General features: G+C 31.8%; 2 protein-coding genes across 3 annotated transcripts; one reads left to right on the forward strand and one right to left on the reverse strand.

The window, feature by feature from the left end:
* Positions 1-646: 646 nt before the first annotated feature.
* On the reverse strand, positions 647-3,643 carry LOC123924405. The gene is made up of 2 exons (XM_045977288.1): positions 3,362-3,643; positions 647-3,205 (listed from the first exon to the last, which is right to left on the reverse strand). The coding sequence occupies exon 2, from the start codon at positions 2,655-2,657 to the stop codon at positions 1,413-1,415; it is 1,245 nt and encodes a 414-aa protein (XP_045833244.1). The 5' UTR covers positions 2,658-3,205; positions 3,362-3,643; the 3' UTR covers positions 647-1,412.
* Positions 3,644-11,501: 7,858 nt separating this feature from the next.
* Positions 11,502-18,232, forward strand: LOC123917766 (plasma membrane ATPase-like). Of its 2 annotated transcripts, none has more exons than XM_045969599.1 (15): positions 11,502-11,666; positions 13,188-13,544; positions 13,864-14,625; positions 14,818-14,940; positions 15,127-15,235; positions 15,334-15,474; positions 15,723-15,881; positions 16,150-16,388; positions 16,478-16,510; positions 16,632-16,713; positions 16,815-16,975; positions 17,066-17,239; positions 17,356-17,538; positions 17,687-17,871; positions 18,094-18,232. In XM_045969599.1, the coding sequence occupies exons 1-15, from the start codon at positions 11,619-11,621 to the stop codon at positions 18,188-18,190; spliced, it is 2,853 nt and encodes a 950-aa protein (XP_045825555.1). In that variant the 5' UTR covers positions 11,502-11,618; the 3' UTR covers positions 18,191-18,232. The 2 variants fall into 2 exon arrangements, with proteins under 2 accessions (XP_045825555.1, XP_045825548.1); XM_045969592.1 differs by having other exon boundaries at positions 15,127-15,231; positions 15,330-15,474.
* The last annotated feature ends 3,073 nt before the right edge of the window (positions 18,233-21,305 follow it).

Consider the following 21,305-nt stretch of genomic DNA (forward strand, 5'->3'; position numbering starts at 1 on the left):
GCTTCTATTACTATTATTTAGAGCTGATAAATCTTCATAATTTTCATGCATGCATTGCACATAGCAGTTCTTATTTTAAATTTTAATGTCTCTCACATAGCATCTTTCAGATAATTGTTAATATTTTTGGAATCATGTTATCTTACTAGAAGCACACAGTGCAATAAAAATCAAATTTATTAAGACCTTTCAGTGATCAATTTGTAACAGATAAATGTCTCAAAAAACCTCATGATTGATTCGTGATTGCCGATCATTTCCATGCATAATGACTCTTAAGTAACAAGCTCAAAGTATCAGATTACTGCTGTAGTATATTGTTCACCATATTCTCAACAATACTGTGTTTTTTTACTATATCTTGAATTCTGTGAGAATCAAAAATATATACTTACAGCAAGAATATATCAAGTCAGACGGTGAAAGAAGCTAATATTGAACATTCAATGTTTTACATAAATAGCATTCAGGCGAGCGCGCAAAATTTCCGGCAGAGTTGTCAGTTGTCATATGAAATTTTCAAGGACTTTAGGCTTACTCATGTTATAATTCCAAAAGCAGTAAATTATTTTCCTGATAACAGATACCAAAAGTGATAAAAAACAGATGAAATCTCAAACGGTAAGATATGATACCACAATATTCATTTACCAGAAAAGACTACATATTGTATATTAAATTGATGGCAAAATTTAATGGTACAACATATGATCAGAAATTCATTTATTGTCACCAAAGTTATTTGAACTAAAAGAGACATGTAACTTACAGATCTACATTATGAATAAAGTAAAAAACAAAAAACTAGTTCAGAAATTGTCCTAACTTGGGGCCATGAAGTTCAACTATATAAAACTGATATCAATATCATCAAGGTAATTTCAATAGATCTTGACGTGTTATTAATATCAAATTTCAATTAATCATCATATTCTAAAAATACATACAGAGCAACCTTTCAGCTCTTCTTATACATGTCACAGTCCCTTGATCCCAGCTACACAATAGTATCCCTGCAAAACTTTTTCTAAGTCTCCTCATTGGCTGTAATGCAAACAAAAGCCTTGAAATTTCTTGCCATAGCAACAGTACAGCCAATACCAATGCTAAACATACAACAGTGCAACCAATTTCTGGGCTACATTTGATAATACCCTTGGTTGCAGTTAAATATATATCTGATCCATCCGAGTTCTGCATATAACGGATATAAACATTTGGAAGCTCAAAACCAGTATTTGATCATGGAATGGAGAGAAATTTCTCCATTTTTGAGTCATCTGGTTCATCCTGATAATAAGATCAAAAGTCAAGTAAACCGATAATCACCAAAGTACTGGTGAGCCATCAGAACCAGAAGAAACAGATCCAATCTTTGCTTATGAAAAAAGAAAAATAATCTTATTGATGTGTTATTCCTGAAAAGATTTCATAGAGATTTTCTCCAATTGTAGCGGCCAATCTTCTCCAAGTTGCTGTGGATTTAGCTCCATCGCAACTTTAAAATCATGCAAAGATACCGAGAATTGGGTTCTGTGTTCTGGCTCAGATTCTGTCAACCTGCCAGAATTCTGCGAATGTAAATGATTATGTTGCAACATGCCATTTATGAGCTTCCCTTGAATCTGCTTCTTTGAGTTTGGCAGCTTTGTCGGCTCATTTGCTGACCGAGACCCTACTAAATCAACACACGACTTGATCAACCGTTTCAAGTACACATCTAACACGCTATTCAACATACTTGCACATTCCGTGGAAACACCTCCAAGACCCTGTACCATTGCAATCTGCTCCATGCGCCTTGTCAACGTATCTGTATCAGATAATCTACCACTGTCACTACAACTAACATAATCACCAGTGCTATTCACAGGCAATGATTTGTGGGCCCCACCCACACTTGCAGAGCAGTAAGGAATCCCGAGTGGTGCTACGAGCGGATTTTTTGCAAAATTGAGGCGGTTTAATTGCTCCAACTCCTCACCATCTTCCACGGTTGATATTTCAGTCGGCCCTTTGCCACGCATTCTTGTTTTTTCGGCAAGCCCCTGTATAACATTCTCGGGTAGCTCAGAAACTGCTTGAAGATGCTGTGTTGGTCGCTGATAATCGCATGGAGTAAGAGTTCCATTCTCCAAGTCAACCTTACTACCACTGTCTTCTGTCGCTGTGTATTGATGACCAACAGAATCAACTTTCCCATTTGGTCCAAGTGGACTCGGTCTGTCTTTAAGCTTCCGCTCCCGCACTACCGACCGTAACTTACGCGGTGACACCGGCAAAACCCCATTTGACCAAATGGAAGCATTATGATTTTGAAAGCTAGCAGCACTTTGTTCGTGTCCATCTTCTCTACCAGGAGACAAATTAGTAACATGTGCTCCTGATTTTGAAGAACCGGACGGATGAACTGATGGCGGGGTCTTGGCTTGGCAGGCATTCTTCAAAATCGACTTTATAAAATGATTGTGCAACGGAAGGTTCTCCCTCCCGACTAGCCGAAAACATAACTTATCAAACTCATTCTTGCTCAACTTCTGACTCAAAAACCTGTTAAGGTAATAAAAGTACCGCTTCGACTTATCCGGTCCAATCTTCTTTACAATCTGTATTTTCAACTCACCCAAATCAATTCTCGAACTCTGTTGGGGTTGCATTTCTCATACAAATTCCAACAAAATCAGAAAACAACCCACTCACCAGTAACCTTAATTTATTCCAATTCAACTTATTTATTTCTATTTCCAAAAATCCCAAAACTTAACCTCTCAAACATCATTGAACACAAATCAACCGCCATAAACACGGCATATACAAACTACCAGAACAGACACAAACCATTCTAATAACAGTAACCCAACCTAAAGCTTCAATTTTGAACCTCAATAAAACAACCCTCATACCCAAATTTCAAACACTCAAAAAACAACACACAATGCAACACAAAATCTCAATTTCCCCCAATTTCAAAACCCTAGAAATCAAACCGCTAAAAAATCACACTAACCCAGAACACCAAAATCCCAAAATCAAAACCCAATTCAACGAATTTCATACCAAATCAAAACCCTAAGTTTGAACAATCAAACCAAAGGGTCCCAAAAACCATTCTTGAAGCGAAAATCACATCACTTGCACCAATCCGAAAAACCTCATTGCTTCGCGAATTCCCAAAAGCTCCAAACTTTAAACAATCACGAGATCACTGAATTGAACAAAATTGAGCAAACCCAATAATAAAAATTAGATTTTTATTCTTCACAAAAAAATTTGGGGAAATTACAAAAATTACGAAATTACGTAATTTCAATGAAATGAAGCAGAAAATTGAGTAAAAAGTATACATTGATTGAACTCTAACCTTAACGAAGTTCAGAAAATTGAATTGAAATCTCGAACTTCACTTGCTGATTTCGAATCTTCGAAGCTTCTTCTTCGTTAATCTCTTTTTCTCTCTCTATTTATTTTTTTTCAATTTTGATTTTTTTTTTTCTGCTAAATTTTTTGTATTGAAAATTTTGGTCTCTGCTTCTTCGTGTATAAGCTCGATCTCTGCTAAGAGTGTTTGTTGTTGTTGTTGTTGTTGTTCCTCTCTTTGTTTCTTCTTTTTCTTTTTTCTTTATTTTTTATTTTTATTTTTATTTTTATTAACTTTCATAGGTCTTCTCTTTCTTATTAAAAAATTTCAGTTTTCCCTCTTTCTTTTTTTATGTAATTTGTTGATTTTATTTGGATAATTTGATTTTTAGAAAAAATGATTTTGTTTTATAAGTTGAATGTAAGATTATTTATTTTGTGATTTTATTTTTTTAAGAAATTTTCATATTTATGGTTTTTATAATAGTTTTGACTTTATATAATCTCGACAAATTTCAGTTATTTGGATCGATTATAACATTAATCCCCGCTTGATATTTTGATCATAGTTTAAAGTTTTTCACAATCTTACCAACAATGTATTTATTAAGGATTGATTTGTGATTCTTCTGACATGGTCGATTTTGCTTACTTGATTGAGTTGCACACTTTAGAAGTATATGCATTTAAAGAAAAATGAATTAAAAATATAAGTTGTTTTCATGGGATGAAAGTCAAATGTGAAGAGACACAAGGAATTAAACTTGAGAACATTTATTCATGTTGTTGGTGTGAAAACTAGTTTGAAGTATAGAGTCATGCAAAAATGAGCTATGTTTGGATTGTAGAATAGAGTCAAAGATTGTACCATGAAAGATGTGTTGGTTTGACAGTGATTATAAGTGTGAGTTCACAATCACTTACTCAAAGTTATGTATGTAGTTTGAAGCCATGACCCAAGGTGTGTATAAAGTACAAAACTTGGTTCAAAGATGGTTGACAAAATCAGTTATTTGGGGAACATTTCCAACAACACTTTGTGCATGTTTCATGTTTGTACAAGTGACAAGCCCTATATGGTCAGTTAGCTATAAGGAGTAGTGCCATCAAGCATCAACACAAACTCTTCAAATGGGTCCTACTAAAGTATATATGTAGATCCTAAATAAATTTAAATGAGACTCATGTACCATTTTTTTTTTATTTTAAATGAGACTCATTTGAGTTTCAACACATTAGAGAGGAATTAAAATCATAAATAAGCACAATTTAACTGATAATGTCGATATTGTTAGGTTAAATGTCTTTACTCTAGTTTAAATTTGAGATTATCATAATTGTGTGCGTAAGATTTAATGATATTTGTCACTTTTTTTGATAGAATAATTTTTGACAAAATTATACTTACCTCGCAGTTGAACTTAAAATAAACGTGATTCTCCGTCTAAAAAGCACTTTTCAATAAGGGTTGAAAAAAGTTTCTTAGAGGATTAATTTAAGTATAAGTCATGTGTCAATGTACCCCATTAAGGCCTTAAATCTATAAATAGATGTTTGATTGTTGTAAACATGGTTAGATTTTTATTTACTTAACTATTCTATTCTATAAGTAATTTGTTTGTCACTACTCACTAGAGAATGGAAATGATGACCTCTTAATCAATTTCAATTCAATTTACTTTATGTTCACACTTTGCATCTCTTGAATCTTTTGTTTTGTATCTTCGTTGACTTTTTATCTTTTCTTAAACTAGTATAGTATTCTTTCTCTTTACTTTATCTATCTTTGTCCTCCTCTCTTATTAGTAATATTTTCTAACTTCTCTGAATCTTCAGTCAAAATAAACTCGTCTGAATCTATGTGGTTGGAGAATTGTTTTATGTAAAATTTGATATTATACACTTGGCTCTCACTTAATAAAACAAATATAGTATCAACACTTATATTTTGTTTTTTTATTTTGCTAATATTCTAGTTGATATATCATTTAACAAAATTAGGATTATAATTAAATTTAAAATTGTTAGATTTTATTCTAGAATAAGTTCAAATTTAGGTAAGGATATACTTAGGATAATATCTTACAAAGATTTGTATTTTTCATTTTTTTTACGAAAATATATTTATAGTATTTCATTTATAATAATGTATTCAATACAATGAAGTACATAAACCAATATTTATAAATCACCATGTAATCATCTTAGTAAGAACATATTGTTAAAAAGTCTCACATCAGTTGTGAGACAGTTTTATAAAGAAGAGTCATTTTTATTTTACGAGTCGATTTTGTAGGGTTGAGTTATGTCCAATATTAAAATCTAAGATGGTATCAGAATATCGGGCCTAACTCAACTTTACAAAATCGGTTTGTAAGGTGAATATTGTCTTTACTTGATAAACTCATATTTAGGTCATTTTACATTCGATGTGAGACTTATTAACACACTCTCTCATACCCACTACTGTGCTTGGTGTGTGGAAATAAATAGTGGGTGCCATAATCAGAAACTTAATAGCAAGCTGCCCAATGAATCGTGGAGGAGACTCTAATACCATCTTAGAATTGAGTGTTGGGTCTAATTTAACCTCACAAAATTGACTTGTAAGATGAAGATTGTCTCTACTTTATAAACACATATTCAGACCATCTCACTTCTGATGAGACACTTCTTAATAAAATCACCAAACTCGGTAAGATCCATTTCACATCAATTCAAAGCCGAAAGCAGCCTGTTTCTCAGGTAGCCCATTGGTTGAGGAGTCACTTTGCAATCTAGAGGTACTTGGTTTGAAACTTGGCATTAGCAAAAAAAAAAAAAAAAGCCGAAAGCAGATCAAAAGTTTCATCAACATGGACATCGCATTTGGGAGGAAACCATTATGTTTTGGTGAGAATAAAATGACTAAGTTCGTCTTTCATAAACACAAATTCTCATTTGAATCTGTTGCACTAAAAAAAAAAATCAATATTGTTACATTTTACTTGACCAATTGTTAGTTTTTTCTTTTGCGTTGCTACTAGAAGAAATGGTTTCGGTTAGTGGCTGCATCATATCTCCAATGCATGATCTCTATTTCTTTTCTTGGATTTTTTTGACCCCTTTTATTTAAAAAAAAAACAAACTGTTTCATAATTATTTTAGATTTAATTTATTTTTTAAATTCAAAATTTGGATGATTCCATCTTGATCTTATTAAGTTTGAACATAATTTATAGTATTTCATCTTATTTCAAGATTTTGTGTATCCTGCAAAAGGGAGAGCTTAGGAGTTAGGATGGTCAACTAAATGCTTTTGATTATGGTGGTCCAGTTAACAACACCTATTATAGGTATATAATCTATACCCCAACAAATAATTTATGAAGCACAAAGATAAACATAGACACACTAGATATATATAATACAGATACGATGACACCGATGATAATTTGAGAAAAGTGACATAATTCAATGTAATAATTGTAAGATTAATTTAACTATTATAATTAATTTATGGTGATCTATGTGAAAAGATGCAATATTAACGTGAAATTGTGCTAGTATTTATGAAAGGATGTCAATATTCATGTGAAATAGTATGAATATTATTCATGTAAAAGATGCAATTCATGAAAGGGTGCAAGTGAATTTCTATAAATACATGTAACTTTGATGGAAAGTTACTAATGTCGTTTCTGAGTTTTTAGAGGCTATGTACATTGTAAAAGTGTCCCCATAATAAAAAAAAATACCCGTTATTTAAATTGCAAATAACATAACAAAAATAATAATTCTTTTTTTTTGACGGTAAAAATAATAATTCTTGTAAGTTTCAAAGTGTGATTTTTAGTTTCAAATTTTAGAAGCTCCGAATTATAAAATTTTGATTTTTACCTTTGTCCCAACTTCAATGGAGTTTTGGAGATCACATTACTAAGAATAGGAGGAGGAGAATGGCCACGCCGGAGATGAGTGGCTGACGGTGGTTGAGTAATGTTGGTGGTGATGTGTTAGTGTTATGCTAATTCATTTATTTTTTTTGATCAAACGCTAATTTGTTGATCTATATTACTATTACTATTCCTTTTCTTTAATTTTATTTTATAGAGAAACTGAGCTGATTATTGGGCCTTACAGTTTACTGTAATATAATTAATTTTTAAACCCTCTAATTTACTAATATTACTACCCTATAATTTTTTTGAGGCTAATTAATGAATGAATATTAAGAGTTTTGTCTCTTCCATAAAACTCTTTCTGTATGGGAAAGAACGAATGAAAATTAGATAGATTATATGAATCGGAGAATTATTGTTACTACCCTACTTTTTATCATCGTGGATCTTAGAAGAGTTCCAATATATCATATATCACTTTTATTTTTGAAGCAATATATCATATATCACTTATATATAGACGGTTATGCTTGTTCAATGACATTCGAAATTTTGCCCTACTGATTGTTGGCTATGGACGTTGTTCCAAATATTTTTCCCACTTCAATTATTAGAGAGATGTTAAATTTATAGAGCTTGAATTGTGAATTGTTGAAAGAGTTGTTGAAGTGTAATAAGAAAAAAACTCTAAATCGAGGTAGACACAAATTTACAAGTTATATTATTATACGGATTTTGAGTAATTCAAAATTGATCCTTCTAGACTATTGACTTTGGTGTTCAAACATAGTACCATAAATTATATTTAATGAAATAGTTAGTTTGTTCAGTGGTCATTGACACTAGACTTGGTATGGAGGACAACAGTTCGATCCCTGCATGCGATTGAGAAGATGCTGAAATCACTTGATGTCAAAAATGACCCCAAAATCAGATTAAGCAGTCTAGTATGCAGGATACTGACGGTGAAAACAAAAATTTAAAACTAAATAAATTATATTTAATGAAGCCTCTTCATACTCTTTCTTCTAATGGTAGATGATGCTATCTTTGACTAAGACACATTTAATGACCTAATGAAGTGGGGATAATGATGATTGCTTCGTTACATGCTATAGATACACTCCATGACTATAGCTCCAAAGTACCAATTCATATAATTCAAACTTGCGCTACATGCATTGAGTAATGAGCTATGTTATATGAAGTATATGAAGTATGTACACACTTTAATGGATAAAAATACGACTCATGTATTATATTTCTCTTTATATACGATTCCTGAGACTCACAAAAAGTATTAAAAAAAATCAAAAAGTGTCATGGATACATAGATTTATCGTATTTTTGTTTGAAAATTTGTATTGCAATAACATTTTTCGCGAGTAATAGATGTTGCTAGCTTGTTGGTACCAAATGCATACGTATGTGAACGGACTAGAAGTTTATTTTGCGCTTTCAACTTCGGCATTTCATTGTTTGATGTTCATTAAGCTTCAAATTTGAAGAATTTATTAACAATTCAAGAATTATGCTCACGTTTGGTTACAATTGAAAAGACGGAAATTTACTTCTTGATTGATAAACTACTCCGTGTTATTCGTTTTCTACAACAACAACTCAGAAATATATAAGTTGAGAAATAAGATGAAAGCCGGATTTTTAGTAGATAACATGTCAATTTTAGTTTTCAAAACATGTCAGTTTATTTATATTGAAAGGAAAATTGCAAGGAATATTGCTGCAAGTATTAATTGACGTAATGTATCATTTTAAGGTATTTTAAATGATGTAGTTTAATTTTTTTCATGATCAAGTATTGTGTGTTTATTACAACTTGATATTTTGATATATGATTTGCATATTTAAGTTATAAATTATTTTTTTTTTAGCACTCCACCTCAAATTTTAATCTAACTCTACCATCGATTGTCAATTAATTAGTGGTGGGCGAGTACTAGATGATGTTAGCTTGTTGGTACCAAAAACATTGTTATGTAACAATTAATATATTAACAATTTGGCACTATAAAAAAAAAAAATTCATAATCAGGTCTAAGTCTAACGTACCCTAAACGCTCATATGATATTTTCTTTAATATAATAGATAGATGGATAGATAGACAGATAGATAGATAGATGGATGCATTCTTTATTGATATATTAGATCGTAGATATCAAATGATCGTTCTTTTCTCTTGAGTATGCTTCAGATGATAGATGATATAACTCACTCACTTTTCTTCTTCTTTTTTTTTTGACAAAAACCAGAAATAATATTAATGAGATTATTGAAGTAGAAAAAAAATTAAATCATATAAAAAAATTAAGATTAGAAGTTCCTTAAAAAAAATAGAAGTAGAAAAAAACTTCATTCAATAATAACTAATTAAATCATATAAAAAAATAGTTCGTTAAATCTTATAAAAAAATAGTTAATTAAATAATTAATATATAATTGGTAATTATATTCAATAAAAAAATAGTTAATTAAATAATTAATGTGCGATTGGTAATTATATTCAATAATTTTGTAAAAAAAATTATATTCAATAATTAAAAGGAATAACAACATTCACTTAGTGTTAAAAAAAAATGTCACGTCTACAAGTTCTAAGCAACAAAAAAAATGTCGAAATAGTTATGTCGGATATAATGATCGGGGTTTAAACGTGTGTATGAGTTTAAAATGATTTTGGCATTTCGTTAATGTACAAAAATAAATAAATTGGCTTGTCAATATTAAACATTGTTTTAGAAAGACAAACTTATTATGAGGGTGCTACCAGGGACGGAACCAGAAAAAATCATCGAGGGTGACGAGAAATATAACATTTGATAAATAACATCAACCATAACTAATTTATACTGTTTAATATTTTTAAACACAACACTATTAAAAATATTTTTTAAAAATATAGAGCATATATTATAACCTATAAAACAATACGGATATCGGACCAGACACGAACACTGACATATCGACACCGAAAATAATTTGACTAAATAAAATAATTCAATGTAATTATAAGTGTCAGTGTTGTGTCAGTATCGGACACCAGGACACGTCTAATCCAAAGAGTGTCCGTGTTTTTCTTAGATTATAACATATTAAAAAATAACCATGCTTAGAAAATCTAGTAGAATGAAATTAAAATGTTTGGTAAAGTAGTCTAGTACCTAAGTGGTATTATTTACTTTACTAGTTAGTGGTTATATTAATTTTTTTTTCTTCAAGTAGTCTAGTAGTTAAGTGGGATGAACGAAATTTAAACCCCGTCGTCCTACATATATAAACAATGTTCTACCAACTGAGTTAAGTTCACGAGACTTAAATTAAAATAGTTAACAAATATTATTATCTTATAAGCACACTTGTATATCTTTATAAAAGATTGAGTGGACCAACAAGAAGGGTGGCAGACTACTAATTTTTTTTAATAACAGGGGTGGCAATATATATGTTACATAGGATAGTATACTACTACTATATGTACGATAGGACGGCGGCTGCCCCTTTTCTTCACTACGTAGTTCCGTCGCTGGGTGCTACTATCCTCCTTTAGTTGGTTAATTTAACCCTTTTATTATATATAAAAAAGTAAAATTCACTCATACCTTTATATTTTAGTAAAAAAAAAAACAACATTCATTCATTTTTGTCAAAACAAAAAATTCATTCATTCAATAATTGTCAAAAAGAAAATTAAATTCATTCAATAAAATATTTTTTGACTAAGCATTCAATAATAGTTTTTTTGACCAATCATTCAATATTTTTTTTCTTTTGACGAAATCATTCAATAATAGTTAATAATTATATAATTTTTTGACGAAATTATTCAATAATTTTGTTTTTATGATAAAATCATTTAATAATAATTATATAAAACAATAAAATAATTATTTTTTCTAAAAAAACTTGTGAATATATTATAATAAAAAAAGTGTTAATATAATACTATGAATCTTCCATAAAAAAATAATACTATGAATCAAGACGGAAATGTGTCATAAGTGGAACCCATACAACCTTAAACTAGGGTTAACCCGTTTCATATTTATTTGCAGTGCCGCAGGTTGTTTGTTTCATTTAGCTCAAAACATTTGTACTCTCAAGTATATCTCTCCATCATACCTTAAATATATTTGAGGATCATTTCACAATCACATCAAATCACAATATACCCTAACCGAAAAAGCCTAGATCCAAGCTCAATCTCTTTCATTCCTTTTCTCCCCTTTCTTCATCTTTCCCTTCACCTTGACTATTTCACTCATACCATGACTCTCTAACCTTCAACCCCCTTATTATATAAGTCACTTAACATCTCTTGTTATAATTCATTGTCTACCATTGCCTAAGCTCGCCGTCTCAACATGGCAAGCATCAATCAAGAACAGCTGAAGAACGAGAACGTCAATTTGGTATAAACATTCTCTTTTTCTCTGATCACCGTTTTTATTCATGATATTTTTTTAATTTCTCTCTACATCTACTTGTTCAGGTTGATTATTTTTGTTTTTTGTTCATGTTGATTTTTTTTTGTGGTAATTCGTTCATGCATGTTGATGGCGGCTAAAAAAACTTTAATTTGTTCATGAAAATTTCATGCATTAACTGTTTGATGATAAATTTGTAGATTATTAATTGCTTAATTTCATAGCCATCATTAACCTTTAATTAGTGTTTGTGTTTTTTTTTGTTATTCTCAATTTAATGATTCTAATTTTAATCAATCCAAACTTCTGTCACTCACTTGTGCTTTCTAAAGGTTTATACGAAGTTCCTCCTTAATTTTTATACGTTCTTCCTTTTCCAGTTTTTTTATATGTGTTGATAACAATAATAATCATATTTACGAGAATTAACCCTAACATGCTGCCCATGTTTAAAAAATCTCACGATAATTATCGTAATAAATTATATGTACATCTCAAAATTATACAAATAAACAATAATTTTTTTGTTTGAGTAACATGTTCCGGCTAATAATATCTCTTGGGGTTAGGGTTAGGGTTTGGTTTGTTGGATTGATGCTTTGATTAACGGTGTATTATCTAAATCTAAATATATTAATTTTCTAAATATTGTTTAATAATTGGTGGATCGTTATATGAAACTGTCTTATATCATCAGATTTGGTGCGGTGGTGCACAATATGTATGATCATGATGGTATAAATCTCACTCAACAATTTTATAAATCTCACTCTTAATAGTTGTTATCTTCAAGATTTATTTATTTTTTTGAAAAAAATCCCTTTCCTTGTCAATTTTTTACACAAAATATTTTTTTTTTTGCACAAGTGATTTTTTAATTGAATGCATAATTTTCTAAAATTTTTTTTTTTTTTTTAAATCACTTGAAAAATATTTTGAATATGCTTGTGATTGGCGATTATCCCTCTTATTTTTTTCAAATTCAAATTACTTCTTCAATGTTCCATCGTAATCCTTTATGTGATGATTTTAATTACAATAATTGATTGGCTATTTTTTGTTACATATGATTTATCAACGAAATCTTTCTTGTATTGATTTATACTATACCATAGTTATTGTCTGATTCGTGATAATAATTTGAACGATATGATTTAAGATATACGACTCGTGTATTCTTGAGTTTCTAACTCGAATTCACGAGTTATGTTGGTAAGATTCGAGGGTCCGTCTGATTGTATATGTAGCATACCTTAGAGTCTTGACTTGATCCAGAATGTGTAAAGGATCTATTAATATTCTAATTTAATGGTAATGGTAATTCCACCTAAAAATGAATTGAATTATTGATTGCGCCATACAAACCCTTATGTGCACACTATATCTATTAATCTTCATACACGATGTACACTACGAGTGTATATTTTTATCATATAAGAGTCGAGGGTAATGTAATGTAAGCATATTTCTAAGTCTAACCTTGTTGATGTTATTTTTTGTTACTAGGAACGGATTCCATTGGAGGAAGTGTTTGAACACCTGAAATGCTCTCGAGAAGGTCTAACCTCCGATGAAGGAGCCAACAGGCTCCAAGCATTTGGGCCAAATAAGCTTGAAGAAATTAAGGATAGCAAGTTTCTTAAATTTTTGGGTTTTATGTGGAACCCTTTGTCATGGGTTATGGAGGTTGCTGCCATCATGGCGATTGCTCTGGCGAACGGTGGAGGAAAGCCTCCGGACTGGCAAGATTTCGTTGGAATTGTTGTTCTCTTAGTGGTCAACTCGACAATCAGTTTCATCGAAGAGAACAATGCTGGCAATGCTGCGGCCGCTCTTATGGCTGGATTAGCTCCAAAGACAAAGGTTTAATTACAATTCTCTTCACTAACTAATCGTTATTGCATCGTCGCATATCATTTACATTATTACGTATACTATTTATAAAGCACAGTTCGCTTATCCACGCTGCATCATATAACAACATCGCTATCTATCTTTTATTTATTATATATATGAAATAGGAAATACCATTGCTTATCCGCGTTGTGCCATGCAACGACGGCGTCTCCATATATCTGTCTTATTTGTTTATCATATTATACATAGAAAAAAGAAACTTTCATACTAGTTGATGTTTGTTATTAACATTTGTGCAACTTCTTTTGCCACAAAAAAACTTTAGGTGCTAAGAGACGGAAAATGGAGTGAGCAAGATGCGGCAATTTTGGTACCAGGAGACATTATCAGCATCAAGTTGGGAGACATTATTCCTGCTGATGCAAGACTTCTAGAGGGTGATTCTTTAAGCGTGGACCAGTCTGCATTAACAGGAGAATCACTTCCTGTGACAAAGTGTGCAACTCAAGAAGTGTTTTCAGGATCAACCGTGAAAAAGGGAGAAATTGAAGCAGTTGTGTATGCCACTGGTGTGCACACGTTTTTTGGAAAAGCGGCGCATTTGGTGGATAGTACAAACCAGGTAGGACATTTCCAGAAAGTGCTAACAGCTATCGGCAACTTCTGCATTTGTTCAATTGCGGTTGGAATAGTTGTTGAGCTCATTGTGATGTATCCGATTCAACACCGCAAGTATAGAGACGGAATTGACAATCTTTTGGTGCTATTGATCGGCGGAATTCCAATTGCTATGCCAACTGTTTTGTCTGTTACTATGGCTATCGGTTCTCATAGGCTCTCGCAGCAAGGTGCAATCACAAAAAGAATGACTGCTATTGAGGAAATGGCTGGAATGGATGTTTTGTGCAGTGATAAAACTGGAACTCTCACTCTGAATAAGCTTAGTGTTGACAAAAACTTGATTGAGGTGTTTGCTAGAGGTGTTGATAAGGACCATGTGATACTTCTAGCTGCAAGAGCTTCTCGGATAGAAAATCAGGATGCTATTGATGCTGCGATTGTTGGAATGCTTTCTGATCCACAAGAGGTAAACAAGTCAAATCTAAATTAATATCTTTGGATTAATGCTTTTGATGAATTTTAACTAAATAATTTTTTTGATAGATAGACTAAATTAATTGGTGTTCTATCTAGCTTTTGTACTAAATAGGAAAATATTAAAGAAATTATTGAATTTTCGATGTTGATAAAATTCAATTTTAATGTTGTGATTGAACAGGCTAGAGCTGATATCAACGAGGTGCACTTTCTTCCGTTCAATCCAGTAGATAAGAGGACTGCTCTTACCTATGTTGATGCTGATGGAAATTGGCATAGAGCTAGCAAAGGAGCTCCTGAACAGGTAAATATGAGTTTCATCTTGTTATGTTTTAATTTATTTTTTATCGGTAGGACTTGAGCTCGGTATCCTTGGTTTTGAACACTCGCACACCTTGAGCACCAACCACCTGCGCTAGACTACGGTGGTATCTTGTTATGTTTTATAAGATGAGATGACTAACTAAGCCATGTTTTTGTATTGTTTTAGATATTGGAACTCTGCAACTGCAGAGAGAATGTGACGAGAAAGGCTCATGCAGTGATTGATAGGTTTGCTGAGCGTGGACTAAGATCTTTAGGTGTTGCTTATCAAGTAAGTAAACATGATATCGTTATCAGCTATATTTATTTTTCTACTTGAATGTGATTCCCTTGTTTTATTGTTGATTGATTTTGTGATTTGTGTAACAGGAAGTACCGGAGAAATCAAAAGACAGTCCTGGGGCTCCATGGCAGTTCGTTGGATTATTGCCCTTATTCGATCCCCCAAGGCATGACAGTGCTGAAACCATTAGAAGAGCACTGAGCCTTGGCGTGAATGTTAAGATGATTACTGGTAAGATTTGAGGCCATGCTTTATTTTTTACATAGTTCTAAACTGCGGCATGTAATTGAAACTGTGGCAGCAATGCAGAGGTTATTGAGATTGTGCAACTTCAATGTGGCTGATAATTTTGCCGCAATATCAAACTTGGTAGCATAAAGTAACTGCGACCACAGCCGTGATTTAGAACTATTTATAGTTCATACCATAAATCTAAGTTTTTAGCTTTGAAATTAATTGTGGATTCTGTTTTTCTCTAGGGGACCAACTTGCCATCGGAAAGGAAACAGGCAGAAGACTTGGAATGGGAACGAACATGTATCCATCATCTGCATTGCTTGGAGAAGGTTCTTCTAATTCAGATGTTCCTATTGACGAGTTGATCGAGAAAGCTGATGGGTTTGCTGGAGTATTTCCCGGTATGTTCTTGTTAACATTGATTTTTGGTTTTAACAGTAGTTTCGATATATGAAACACAGACACTACTCCAAAGTGCAGTGTTGGCATGTATGCACATTTTGGACACCGAAACTTTTTCAGGCACAGTTATAACATACTTGGTCATAACTTCTGCTAAACTATTGAAGCTGCTATATATCTTTGTCTATAGTAATGCAAGTAACTAGGTTTCACATTCCCCATCAGTTATATTATATTAATCATTTTTCTCTTCGTATGATATGGTAGAGCACAAATATGAAATCGTTAGAAGGCTTCAAGAGAGGAAGCATATATGTGGCATGACTGGTGATGGTGTAAACGACGCACCAGCGTTGAAGAGAGCTGATATCGGAATTGCTGTTGCTGATGCTACAGATGCTGCTAGAAGTGCTTCCGATATTGTTCTCACTGAACCTGGTTTGAGTGTGATTATCAGTGCTGTGCTCACCAGCAGGGCCATTTTCCAAAGAATGAAGAACTATACAGTAAGTTACCTTGCATCTATAATTCAACCTTTTGACTTTACTTGAACTCTTTTATTTCTCTAATCACAAAATGTTTGATTATGTAACAGATTTATGCTGTGTCCATCACCATTCGTATCGTGGTACGTGTTGAAATAAACTTCACAAAAAAATACTCACATTTTATTTTTCTATGTACTTGAACATTTAAATCATAAATATACTTAATTATGATCATTGATTTTTTATTTTTCAATTTGGCAGTTTGGTTTCATGTTAATTGCTTTGATCTGGAAATTTGATTTTTCACCCTTCATGGTTCTGATAATTGCAATACTGAATGATGGTAAAATATCATTTTCATTACTTTCATCTTATTTTAATACTTTCTAACTATAGTAAAATCTTTAACTTGATTTCCTAACATTACCTACCATATACATTTAGGTACTATAATGACAATTTCAAAGGATAGAGTGAAACCATCTCCACTACCCGACAGTTGGAAACTAAAGGAGATATTTGCCACTGGTATTGTGCTTGGCAGTTACATGGCACTGATGACAGTCCTATTTTTCTGGGCGGCTAAAGATACCGACTTTTTCTCGGTAAAATATTTACATTTCTTGTTTATTTTCCTCAATATAATCACATACTAGCTGAAATCCTAAGCGTGAATAACTTTAAATATTTTGCAGGACAAGTTTGGTGTGAGATCTCTAAGAAATAATCCTAATGAAATGATGGCAGCTTTGTACTTACAAGTCAGTATCATAAGCCAAGCACTAATTTTTGTGACCAGGTCTCGCAATTGGTCTTTCTTCGAAAGACCTGGCCTTTTACTACTCGCTGCTTTTTTCATTGCTCAATTGGTAAGTCCGAACCTCTTACTTTTGTGACGTGTCTGTTTGCACGCTAGTACTGTATAATTAAGAGATCATCTATATTTTTGTTGTGGTATTAATAGTTTGTGTTATGTACTTGACAGATTGCAACAGTTATAGCAGTGTATGCTCATTGGGAATTTGCAAGAATTAAGGGAATGGGATGGGGTTGGGCTGGTGTTATCTGGTTGTACAGTTTGGTAACTTATCTCCCTCTTGATTTGCTCAAAATCGCAATCCGCTATATTCTGAGCGGAAAGGCGTGGGATAATCTTTTGGAAAACAAGGTAGGTTTATTTTTTATTTCCCTTTATGTTTTGTTCAATTGTTGATAACGACGAGCCTTGGCGCAATGGTATGGTTGCTACCTCGCGCACTGAGCCATCCTATTTGTTAAATTTTTTATCTAATTGTGTTCATGTTTTTAAATCACAGACTGCCTTCACTACCAAGAAAGATTATGGCAGAGAAGAGAGGGAAGCGCAATGGGCGGCAGCACAGAGATCACTTCATGGTCTTCAAGCTTCTACCTCTAACAACAACATTTTCAATGAAACCACTAGTTACCGCGAACTATCAGAAATCGCTGAACAGGCAATGAGGCGTGCAGAAGTTGCCCGGTAAGTCATATGAATAGTAATGATTAACGTATGACTGAAACATGTTTTAGTGTTGGACACTTCAGATTGTCCACTGAAACATGTAGTAGTTATAGTCAATAACTTTAAATTTCTTAAATTATTTTCAGAGTCTATGTGTCAGTATCGTATTTTTAGTCTTTATAGTTAATGAATCGATGATATATATAACGATCCTAAAACGATTTCGGAAATGTGTTGCAGGCTCATGGAGAAGAATACCTTGAAGGGGCGTGTTGAGTCGGTCGTCAAGCTTAAAGGATTAGATCTTGATACCTCCAAGCATCATTATACAATCTAAAATTGTAAAATCTGGTTGTTTGGTACAATCTAATAATGATGACGAAGAAAACTGTTACCTTAGTCATTTAAGTGCATATTCTTGTTTCTTATTTAAACTAAGGGAAGATATTATCATTATTATCTTTTTTATAAAACTGGATCGTTATATATCAAATAAAGTGTTTGGTTATATTTCTATTATTTTTGTTTTTATTGTGTGATGAAAATATCCTTTGATGCTTCATTCGATGATAAACCAGGGTTTTTGATGAGAAAAATTTATGACATCTTGATGAATTATTTTTATAAGCTCTACCTAATTTATGGCTTATGAAAACAAGGTTTAGGTCTATGAGAAAAAAAGCTTATGACATGTTTATAAACTATTTTTATTAGCTCTCCAAAATGCATGTCTTATGAAAGCAGTGCCTAGGTCTGTTATGAGAAAAAACTTATGACATGTTCCTAAGCTATTTTCATTATCTCTCCAAAATGCATACTATTTTCATTACATGACTTATAAAAATAGTGTCTAGGTCTGTTATTATGAGGAAAAAACTTATGACATGTTCATAAACTTAGCTCTCCAAAATGCATGACTTATGAAAATAGTGCCTGTAGGTTTGTTATGAGAAAAAATTTATGACATATTTATAAACTATTTTCATAAGCTCTCCAAAATGCATGGTTTATGAAACTTGGCCCTAGGTGTAAACCCATGCATCGAGCGATAATTTGAAATTTTCATGTTGAAAAAGAAAACTCGAATATTTTCTGTGTGAAAAACATTATTTATGTTTGACAATGCCAAAATTTGAGCTTATAAGCTCATATGACAAAAAAAATTGTTAAGTAACATTTTTTTTTCTCATGAACTTATTGTTTATTTTTACTAGTTTATAGTTTTTTTTAAATTAGCTTAAAACTTATAGCTTACCAATTTTTTTAGAAAAACTTATAGCTTATCATTTTTTTCTCAATTTTATCTATCATCTTACTTGAAAAAAATTTAATATTAATTAAATATATTTTTTTTCATTTCATATTTATAAGTTAGATTAAATATGAAGTTAATGTGGATGACTCATATCTTGGTAATCCTGGTAATGCAGATTTTAGTGGCCTTTTGAGAAACAATGGCGATATTTGGATTCATGGTTTTTCTAGATCTTGTGATAGAGCTTCTAATTTGTGGCCGAACTTTTAGAGAGGTCTTCAATTAGCTTCAAATCTTGGTTATAAATATATATCATAATAGAATCTAACTCTCAAGCAACTTTGGATCTGATTGATAATACTCAGCATAATGACTTTCATCCCATGCAACTTTACTCTCTCTCTCACTTCTCTTCCTTGGATGGTCTTGCTCATACACTGAGAGAAGGAAACGAATGTGTTGATTGGTTGGCTAAATTTGGTGCTTCTAATGTTGACTCAATCTAGATTTGGATTGCTCCTCCTCCTCAATTGGATAGCATTCTTCTTGCTGATACCTCTGGGTGTATAGGCAACGGGTGACTTAGTTTGTTTCTTTGTTTTTGTTTATTTTTCTTGTAATAAAAAAATATTAATTTTACCAAACACTATAAAATCAATCGATTAACTACTTAGTTTATCCGATATAAACTAGCTTATCAGTTATTTACTAACAAATAACCAAGGGAGATAAAAAAAAGGAATACAGCTTGATATATCTAAAAATAATCTAAAACAGATCGATAATTAAAGCTAATTACACTTAGTGTCTAAAAAAAGGTGAGATAGTGTGCAATTTACCTTTCTCAGATTAAGCAACTATGTAATGTACCTCATAAACCCAAGATCGAGCTTGTTGAAATTCAGCTATGCATAGATTGTTTCCTTCTATGTTTTTACAATTAGGTAAAGTAAAACAAACCTGCAAATAAGTAATTAAACAATGAAACAAATTAATGGCAAATAGAAAAAGATTAATGGCAATTAAGTTTTATGCTCCTTTAAGTTTGGTTATTTTGCACATTAGTTTACTCAAAAATACTAGATTTCAGATGACTATATAATGTCACTTAATTAGAGAATCTCACATCATACATATATATATATATATATATATATATATATATATCCCTCCATGAAAGTTCCTCATGTCAAATTTTGTCTAACTCTCTTAAGAGCAAGAAAATGAAAAGAAAAAAAAAAAAGAAGAGGGACACACATGGCTAAGTGCAATGTGTCATTCTTCCATTCATTTTTTAGCATAGAAATAGAATTACTATATACTTGTAATCAAAGTGGCTATCATATGATCTATGCTATAGAAAAGGACAATAAATATATAAAAGTGACATAAGACATTGGCCAAACTGCAACAATTGAAGTGGTAATTGTATTTTATGTAAACAGCTACTACCTCACTATAATAGAAGTTAAATAAATATAGAAAAAGCACATAAATTATGTGTGGGACCAAACTAAGTTTCTTTGTATAACATAAATTTAATTGATGCACTTTTAATAAAGAAGTAGTATCACCATTCCATGAGCTTCCACTTCAACCTCACATCACACAAATTATAAGTGACCATTATCTTGAGTGCTTTGTCAGATATTCTCAGAATTCACAACACTTTTTCAATCAGCATTTTTGCTTGTCGTGTAGTTATTGTTTTGTTTCCTTCTGTGTTTTTTTATCCGATAATGTAATGGTTAGAAATTTCACCTTTAAAAATAAATAAGTGTTGGAGAGAGCATTGTTAACACTTCCGTTTGATTGATTAAGATATCTCAATGAGATTATATATATGGTGCTAATAGTGGATAGCAAACTAAAAGGACCTAGATTTTAGGCGGTCGAAAGGTGTTGCAGTCAGCAGATTTCAAGCCGTCCGATCTCGGATGGTCCAGATGTCATTTCAGAATTTTATATTAAACAAAAATAAAAAATTGTCTTAAGATCTGAACCGTCTAATTTTAATTAGACGATTTAGAATCACTGACTGCATGCAATCTGAATGCATTCGATCTGATTCCAACTAAAAGGGTCCAATTAAACAACAATTAAAAGAAAAACTTAACTAACCATGTAAATTGTACATCTACTTATATCTAAATTATTTAATTAAATCTGATTCATTGCTCGATAAGATGGTATCACA

The sequence above is a fragment of the Trifolium pratense genome, linkage group LG1, assembly GCF_020283565.1.
Source record: "Trifolium pratense cultivar HEN17-A07 linkage group LG1, ARS_RC_1.1, whole genome shotgun sequence".
NCBI classification, from domain to species: Eukaryota; Viridiplantae; Streptophyta; class Magnoliopsida; order Fabales; family Fabaceae; genus Trifolium; species Trifolium pratense.